At 37.8% G+C, this 10,000-nt stretch overlaps 1 protein-coding gene across 1 annotated transcript in view; it reads left to right on the top strand.

Moving 5' to 3' along the window:
• Positions 1–16: 16 nt before the first annotated feature.
• The window catches only part of LOC137659707 (uncharacterized), a 44,354-nt gene continuing 34,370 nt past the window's right edge, over positions 17–10,000 (top strand). The window contains exon 1 of the mRNA XM_068394528.1: positions 17–149. Within this exon, the coding sequence (XP_068250629.1) occupies positions 17–149 (133 nt within the window). The remainder of the gene's footprint in view (positions 150–10,000) is intronic.

Below are 10,000 nucleotides of genomic sequence, written 5' to 3'. Positions count from 1 at the left end.
GAAAAAACCCACAACAATGAAAGATTACCGACTAGCCAAGTCATTAAGAGGACTGGAATCATTGCCTGTAAATCTCCGACGTGCTGTTGATGATACGTCATTACAAATTACATCATCTCCTCCTACACCTATTGACGCAAAGGGCCTCGGTTAGATTTCGCCAGTCGTCTCTATCTTGAGCTTTTAATTCAATACATCTCTATTAATCATCTACTTCACGCTTCATAGTCCTTAGCCATGTAGGCCTGGGCCTTGCAATTCTTCTGGTGCCTTGAGGAGCCCGGCTGAACGTTTGGTGAACTAATCTCTCTTGGGGAGTGCGAAGAGCAAGCCCAAACCATCTCCATCTACCCCTCATCATGATCTCATCCACATAAGGCACTAGAGTAATCTCTCTTATAGTTTCATTTCTAATCCTGTCCTGCCATTTAACTCCCAATATCCTTCTGAGGGCTTTATTCTCAAATCTACTAAATCTATTGGAGATTGTTTCATTGTCATACCATGACTCATGTCCATAGAGTAATACCGATCTCACTACACTGATATATAGTCTGATTTTTATATGCAATTTTAGGCGATTTGATTTCCAAATTTTCCTTAACCTAGCCATTGTCTGATTTGCTTTTTTCAATCTTTCACTAAACTCTAATTCAAATTACACGGAAATCTTAAAAACTATTATTTGTATTTCAGTAAATTCTCTCTCAATGAGTGTCACGGCTAAAAATAAATAAAATCATTATAATAATGATGATAATAATTAAAATAACAATAATAGTAGTAATAATTAAAATAATGAAGATATCTAAAATAATAAAATAATAAAAACAATAAAAAAACATTACATTAGTGGTAATAACGATAATAATGCAATAGCAATGGCAATTAAGTTATCTGTTGGATTACCTTTATATCACTTGCTTGTTGAATTAATATGTTTCTTACCATTTTGGGTAATTCTGAAATTTGTATTGTTTCTCCAGTTTTTACCAGTTCCTCATTTTAGTTTTCTTCTCTGGAACTGGCTTCTGCTGGCTGCTGATACAGCAAGAGCCCGTGTTTTGCACTAGTTGTGGCATATCTTGACCAAGAACTTGGCTTAGATGATTATTAGACTCTTTGGATAAGCAGCCCTTCTAGGAGGACTCTCCAAAATCGTACCATTATTGTCTAGTCGCGGCTAGCGCCCTAGCCTCTGTACCATGGTCTTCCACTGTCTTGGGTTAGAGTTATCTTGCTTGAGGGTACACTCGGGTACACTATTCTCTCTTCAATGTTTATATATGAAAGTTCTATTTAAAAGTTGTTATTGATCTTTATATTGTTGGTAATTACTTCTTATAGTGTATATGGTTTATGTATTTCCTTATTTCTTTTCCTCACTGGGCTATTTTCCCTGTTGGAGCCCTCGGGTTTAAAGCATCTTGCTTTTCCAACTAGGGTTGTAGATTAGCAAGTAATAATAATAATAATAATAACAATAATAATAATAATAATAATAATAAAAATGAAATTAATAGTGTATGATGTTATTACTTTTATTGTAACTGCAGTAGTAGTGTCGCAACACAAATTTGAAGTAACTATAATTTAAGGTCAAAAAGTCAAATAAGCCACTGTTTTGTTGCTCTAACTTCCCCCATAAATCCAATGAAAAAAAAGGTCAGCTCATATCCGTGACCACATAGATAAAATCCTAAATGCTGACCTGACGTTGGGAGTCTTTGATGAGGTCAAATAATGATCTTTCAAGTAAAAAAGCGAGACAGATTTTGAGTTATAAATTGCAGTGGTTCTGATTGATGGCTTTAAAGGCGATTACTTAAATTGGCATTGGGGAGATTGAGAGAAGGGAGAGTGAGGGAGGGAAGGTGTGAGAAAGGAAGGTGAGGGAGGGGAGATTGAGAGAGTGGAAAGTGAAAGAGGGGAAGGTGAGAGAGGGGAACTTGAGAGGGGAGGGTGAGAGAGGGGAGAGAGAGAAAGAGAGAGGGGAAGGTGAGAGAGGGGAGAGGGAGAAGGGAAGGTAAGAGAGGGGAGAGAGAGAGGGGGGAAGGTGAGAGAGGGAAAGGGGAGAGAGAGAGGGGAAGGTGAGAGAGAGGAGGGTGAGACAGGGGAGATTGAGAGAAGGGAGAGTGAGGGAGGGGAAGGTGAGGGAGGGGAAGGTGAGACAGGGGAGAGTGAGGGAGGGGAGGGTGTGAGAGGGGAAGGGAGGGTGTGAGAGGGGAGAGGGGAGGGTGAGAGAGGGGAGAGTGAGCGAGGGGAAGAGTAAGGGAAAGGAGAGTGAGGGAGGGAAAAGTGAGAAACGGGAGAGTGAGGGAGAGGATAGTGAGAGAAGGGAGAGGAGGGTGAGGGAGGGAAAAGTGAGAGAGGGGAGAGTGAGGGAGGGGAGGTGTGAGAAAGGAAGGTGAGAGAAAGGAAGGTGAGAGAGGGGAGATTGAGAGAGGGGAGAGTGAGGGAGGAGGAGGCGAGGGAGGGAAAGGTGAGAGAGGGGAAAGTGAGGGAGGGGAAGGTGTAAGAAGGGAAGGGAGTGTGTGAGAGGGGAGAATGGTGGGGGAAGGGTGAGAGAGGGGAGAGTGAGGGAAGGAAAAGTGAGAGAGGGGAGAGAGAGAGAGGGGTGAGGCAGTATCCCGAAGATAGAAAAAGGTATAAAGTAAAAGAGAAGATGGAAGAAAGGCGTTAGCAAAAAATGTTAACACAAAATCAGAAAGGGAAACTACTGTTGTTTCAGAAGGAGATATGAAAGGCAAATTAAGAATAGATTTAATGAAAATAGACAAAGGGTGAGGCGAAACTTTTGTAAATATATGAAGAAAATGTAGATGAAAATAGAAACTCAAAAGTATATGAAATACGTGAATACTGGGGTTAGAGTCCCGCTCAAGCTTGGTAGTTTCTTGTAGGATCTACAACCTCACTATCCTTATGAGCAAAGGATGGTGGTTTGGGGGAGCCAATAGGTCTACCTGCTGAGCCATCAGCTGCCATTGCCTGGACCTCCCTAATCCTAGCTTGTGTGGAGAGGGGGGTCTTGGGTACTGATCATTTGCATATATGGTCAGTCTCTAGGACATTGCCCCTGTCCCTCGCCTCTGCCATTCATGAGCGTCCTTTAAACCTTTTTTTTATGTTTATCAGGTCTACTTTCATTGCTATCACCAGAATTCTATTATTATTAGAATGATTAATTGGTGACCTAATAGACTTAAACTACTTCAGAAAATTATTCGTTGATACATGAGGATTTTGATACAGACATATAAATGGGAAAAAATGTATTGTGGTAGGGGTGTAAGAATACTACCACCGAACGTCCTGTGTGTCGTAGGAAGTGACTAAAAGAACAGTTGATGTTGATGCCTTGCAGTCTTGCTCTTTAGCAACAGGCTAGAAGGCCCACTGACAATGACTTTAGAAACTGCTGTCTTGCAGTTGGACTATTACTTTACTTACTTTACTTTGATGGCTGCTTTTCCGGTCCCATACAGCAGGGGAACCCCACTCTCTACAGGACCTCCACTGTCGTTTTACATTGTTCGTTCACAGTATTTAACGTTTCATGTCTCGTGTTCTTCATTTACTGTTAAATCGTCACTGTCAAAAGACTCATGACATAAGAAAGTCTTCAGTTTCCTCTTGAAAGCCTTAATATCTTCAATCATTCAAATGTTTCGTGGGAGCTTATTATTTAGTCTCGGGGCCGCATATTTAAAGGCTCTAGAGCCTAAGTAGAAATATATCTAGGTTCCAACAGTTTGAAGCCATCTGTAACTATTCTCGTGTCGACAAAGGTTAGGCCCAACGCCAATAACTGTGGTTGATGGCTGCAAAGGCAAGCGATCGTACAAAACCTATGCCAAATTATTAATATTGTTATCATTATTATTATTATTATTATTATTATTATTATTATTACTTGCTAAGCTACAACTCTAATTTGAATGGCAGTATGCTATAAGCCCAAAGGATCCAAAAGGGAAAAATAGCCCAGTGAAGAAAGGAAATAAGGAAATAACTACAAGAAAAGTATTGGACTTTTTAAATAAACCAGTTTAAAATGAAATATTAAAATAGATCTTTCATAAACTATAAAAAGAAACTTATGTCGGCCTGTTTAACATAAAAACATTTGCTGCAAGTTTAAAATTTTCAAGTTCCACCGATTCAACTACCTGATTAGGAAGATCATTCCACAACTTGGTCACAGCTGGAATAGAACTTCTAGAATCCTGTATAGCATTGAGCCTTATTATGGAGAAAGCCTGACTATTAGAATTAACTGCCTGCCTAGTATTACGAACAGGATAGAATTGTCCATGGAGATCTGAATGCAAAGGATGGTCAGAATTCTGAAAAATCTTATGCAACATGTATAATGAACTAATTGAACGATGGTGCCAAGATTAATATATAGATCAGGAATAAGAAATTTAATAGATCGTAAGTTCCTGTCCAACAACTTAAGATGGGTATCAGCAGCTGAAGACCAGACAGAAGAACAATACTCGGAACAATGTACAATAAGTGTAGTATTGAGCCTTATTAGGGAGAAGGCATGACTATTAGAATTAACGTGTCTGAGTAAGTAGACTTATTCGAGTTATCAATATATATTATAGGTAACTTATCGGTGTCTTTTTATACTGTTAATAAAACACTATTGCCGCTTCCTCCTAATTGCCACTGGAGTTCATTGAGTCAATCAGTAGTGTTCCAAAGACTAAATGTCTCCAAAATCAAACCATTGTTCTCTAGTCTTGGGTAGTGCCATAGCCTCTATACCATGGTCTTCCACTGTCTTGGGTTAGAGTTCTCTTGCTTGAGGGTACACTCGGGCACACTATTCTATCTAATTTCTCTTCCTCATGTTTTGTTAAAGTTTTTTATAGTTTATATAGGAGATATTTATTTCAATATCATTCTTAAAATATTTATTTTTTCCTTGTTTCCTTTCTTCGCTGGGCTATTTTCCCTGTTGGAGCCCCTGGGCGTATAGCATCCTGCTTTTCAAACTAGGGCTGTAGCTTAGCTAGTAGTAATAATAATAATAATAATAATAATAATAATAATAATAATAATAATAATAATAAAGTATTACCGCTTCCTGCTAATGCCCACTGGAGTTCACCGAGTTAATCCGTAGTGTTCCAAAGACCAAATGTTTTATGGGAACGATGCTGAAATATTCATACGTGTAATGAACTAATGGCAGCCCCAAGAAGGTTAGGTATCTTTCCTCATTATATATGCATGTATTCCAATAGAATTGTATCCGTCTCGTCCTGTTATTCAGAAAAAAAGTCAATGAATAATAAGATAGTATATAGAAAATTATGAAAATATAAATGATGTATCTATAGCTAGAAATAAATTGGAACACCATTGCAACATTTTTCCAGTCAAGCATTTCCTGATTTTTCCAGATACAGAAAAAATGATGAATGGAGGTAATTTATCTGTCTGGAAATGTGTGGCAGCTATCAGGGATACATAATTTATCACATAAACAAATACCTCGGCAGAGGAATTAAATATCCAGGAATGTTCATCATATATTAAATATTCCTGACGTCTCCACAGAGAAGCATTAAGACCAAACAAAAGGAAATGGAACGTCTAGAAAAATTAGGCGTCCATTCCTCCAAGTGGGCGTGGTCTCTCCCTAGGTAGGAAAAAAAGTTATACTGGTTTTAATGGCGATTGCAAAAGAGCATGTTCAGCATTATTTTTTTGGTGAAACGCAAGTGTAAACATAAAGTCACAGAAATCACTGTTTCATTCGATAATCATTGAGAGAGAGAGAGAGAGAGAGAGAGAGAGAGAGAGAGAGAGAGAGAGAGAGAGAGATAATTACTTGATATACTCATATCGGTTTTAAAGCTTCCCTATGAACAAATCTCACCAACAGCACGTCGGAGATTTATATATATATAGATATATATATATATATATATATATATATATATATATATATATATATATATATATCTATATATGTAGCCTATATATATATGTATGTATATATATACATATATATATATACAGTATACATATATATATATATACAGTATACATATATATATATATATATATATATATATATATATATATATATATATATATTATTAGAAGCTAAGCTACAAACCTAGTTGGAAAAGCAAGATTCTATAAGCGCAAGGGCTCCCACAGGAAAAATAGCCCAGTAGGGAAAGGAAACAAGGAAATGAATACATTACAAGCGAAGAATACAATCAAAATAAAATATTTCAAGAACAGTAACAACATTAAATAAGATCTTTCATATATTAACAATACAAACTTAAAAAAACAAGAGGAAGGCAAGTAATATAGAACAGCTTGCCCAAGTGTACCCTCAAGCAAGAGAACTCTAATCCAAGACAGTGGAAGGCCATGGTAGAGAGGCTATGGCATTACCAAAGACTAGAGAATAATGATCTTGGAGTGTCCTTCTCACAGAAGGACTGCTTACCATAGCTAAAGAGTCTCTTCTACCCTTACAAAGAGGAAAGTAACCACTGAACAATTAAGTGCAATAGTTAACCCCCTTGAGTAAAGAATTGTTTGGTAATCTCAGTGTTGTCAGGTGTATGAGGACAGAGGAGAATGTGGAAAAAAATATGCCCGACTATTCGGTGTATGTGTAGGTAAAGCCAAAATGAGCCGTAATCAGAGAGAGGGATCAAATTGAATATTGTCTGGCCAGTCAAAGGACCCAATAACCCTTTAGCGGTAGTATCTCAACGGGTGGCTGGTGCCTTGGCCATCCTAATACCTGTATATATATATATATATATATATATATATATATATATATATATATATATACAAGCATGTATATATATCTATATATATATATACACAAGCATGTATATATATATATATATATATATATATATATATATATATATATGTGTGTGTGTGTGTGTGTGTGTGCTTGTGTCTGTATATATACAGAAATGCTTGCATTTACAAAGCCAATTCACCACATTTTACATGAGAATCCACAGCTACCTAAATTGTCGCAATTACTCCAATGACTAACATCGAAGGTCATTTGGGAATCAAAGAACAATTGTCTATTCAGCAACGAGGTCATCCATCAAGAACTTGTAAGCATGAGATCTCGTGTAGTAAATACAGTAATAACAAGAAACGTTTGACACGAAATCATAAAATATGGGTAGATCAATTCGCGGTTTGGCATTTGCGAGGCAGAAAAAAAAAAATCTTCATAAATCAAGAGTTTTACTTTTTATTAAGTATTGGCCAATTGGGTTAGAACTCATTGATTTCTTATCTTTACTCGTCCTCCTTCAGACGACGTAGCACAAGGCATTCGTCGCCGTTTGGCCATCGAGATCGGAAGGATTTTTCGAGTTTCTCTCCAGGATGACGAAGGAAAGAAAGCGCCACAGTCTTGGAGTCAATTTTCGCTCCTGCAGGTAGGAATTCGACTTTGTATTTCTCTTTTTTATTATTCGGAGGACGACGGGATGGAAAGCTAACAAGATGAATATTGTGGCATGTAATTCCACACACGAAAATTCCTCTCAAACAATTCCACCACGAAAATTTCACCCACAAAATATTTATTTAATGAATGCTACTTTTTCATTCATTTATTCATTATATCTTATGAAATGTATCGTCTTAAATGAATAATTTTAGGTTTGGTAAGAGCCTCCTGTTTTTGGAGTGAAGAGGAAAGTGCCCACAAATTTGGATGGATACTTGTTAGCGACGCTCTTATCATCATCATCATATCCTACGCCTACTGACGCAAAGGGCCTCAGTTAGATTTCGCCAGTCGTCTCTATCTTGAGCTTTTAAATTAATACTTCTCCATTCATCATTTCCTATGTTTCCTAGCTAGTACAGTGGTAACGTGTTTGCCTCGCATTCGCGTGGCAAGAGATCGATCCCCGCCCATGGCCGTGAGTTTAAGCTGTTTACTGGGGAGGCTACTGCTGTGGTAGGGCACCACAGTGGGGGGTTGGGCTTGCCCGGCTGACGGAACTGGAACTGAAACCAGACACCTTTAACCTTAACCTTTACTTCACGCTTTATAGTCCTCAAGCAATGTAGGCCTAGTTCTTCCAACTCTTCTAGTGGCTTGTGTAGCCCAGTTGAAAGTTTGGTAAACTAATGTCTCGAGGATTGCAAAGAGCATGCCCAAACCATCTTTATCTACCCCTCATTATCTCCACATATGGCACTTGAGTGATCTCTCTTATAGTTTAATTTCTAACCCTGTCCTGCCATTCAACTCGCAATATTCTTCTTATAGCACTATCAAAAGCTTCCACATGATTGCTGTCCTCTGTACGTCATTTAGAGTACGTTCATGTATATTCCACATTTTGATATGGAAAAAGAGGTTCAACTCTTGGTCTGCGTTCCCCTCTTTCACGCTGAACTCCTGTTCAAAATAAGATATAAAATCTGTAAGTATATCTTCATCATCGGAAAGCTCAAAACCATCCACGATAGAAGCATTTCACTTTCCATGCAAACGATGGGTCAGTATTATACCGAACATTCTCACCCGCTTCATAAATCTTACTCAAACTGCACTGACCTAAAGGATATAAAAATTCTGATGTATGAGCACTTACAAACACTGCTGTGAAGGAGTTGTGCAAAGGCATACATTGCATTAGTTGATCGTTTGGACGTAAATCAAAGATAGCAAAAGAAAAAAAAAGCCTTCTGTAGGTGGCCTCTTGTTAAGTAGGTAACTGCAAAAAAATCCAGAGAAACACCTTCCTTCAACAACGAATGGACCGTGAATGGCTGCGTCCAGAGATTCGGTTACAAATATCAAAATACAGTCCGAGACCTCTATACCACTATCATACGTTAGGAAAAGTGATCATCAGGAAGACATATATAAGAATCTGGAATTTCATATCCAGTACTGAATGTTACGGGAAAGGGAGTACACATTTTGTAGGCACATCCACCATAAACTGTATCACGCATTACACTCCCAGCAACTCTTGCATCAATACCACTTGAGAAGCAGCAATGTGGGATTATTACAATTACAAGGCACGTAGGTAGTAGGTTGGCCATGGCACCAGACACCCGTTGAGATACTACCACTAGAGAGCTATTGCGTCCTTTGACTGGCCTGACTATACTACATTGGATCCCTCTTTCGGGTTACGGCTCATTTTGTCCTTGCCTACACATACATCATATAGTCTGGCCTATTCTTACCACATTCTCCTCTGTCCTTATACACCTGACAACACCGAGACTACCAAACAATTCTTCGTCGCTCAAGGAGATAATTACTGCAATGTAATTGTTCAGTGGCTACTTTCCTCTTGGCAAGGGTATATGAGACTCTTTAGTTATGGTAAGCAACTCTTCTAGAAGGACACTCCAAAATCAAACTATTGTTCTCTAGTCTTGGGTAGTGCCATAGCCTCTGTGCCATAGTCTTCCACTGTCTTGGATTAAAATTCTCTTCTTTGGGGGTGCACTCGGGCATGCTGTTCTATCCTATTTCTCTTCTCGTTTTTTTTTTTTTTTTTTTTTTTTTAAGTTTTTATAGTTTATATGTTAAGGATCTTATCTAATGTTACTGTTCTTGAAAGATTTTATTCTGGTTATTCATTCTTTTCTTGTAGTTTATTTATTTCCTTGTGTCCTTTCCCTACTGGGCTATTTTTCCTGTTGAAGCCCTTAAGCTTTTAGTATCTACCTTTTCCAGCTAGGGTTATAGCCTAGCTTGTAGTAGTAGTAGTAGTAGTAGTAGTAGTAATAATAATAATAATAATAATAATAATAATAATAATAATAATAATGATAATAATAATAATAGCCTTGCCGCCTTGAAAAATAGTTCGCATCGCTACGATGTTTTCGTTTTTGTGGCCTTCTTGTATACAGTTTTCCTCGTCTCACAATTTCTTTTTTCTCTTTTTCGTTTGTAATAAACCTCAAGACAATTGTATACACTAAAAAAAAA

Source organism: Palaemon carinicauda, chromosome 20 (assembly GCF_036898095.1).
Source record: "Palaemon carinicauda isolate YSFRI2023 chromosome 20, ASM3689809v2, whole genome shotgun sequence".
NCBI classification, from domain to species: domain Eukaryota; kingdom Metazoa; phylum Arthropoda; class Malacostraca; order Decapoda; family Palaemonidae; genus Palaemon; species Palaemon carinicauda.
Note: the sequence above shows the minus strand (reverse complement) of the source record. Positions and strands in the feature narration are given on the sequence as shown.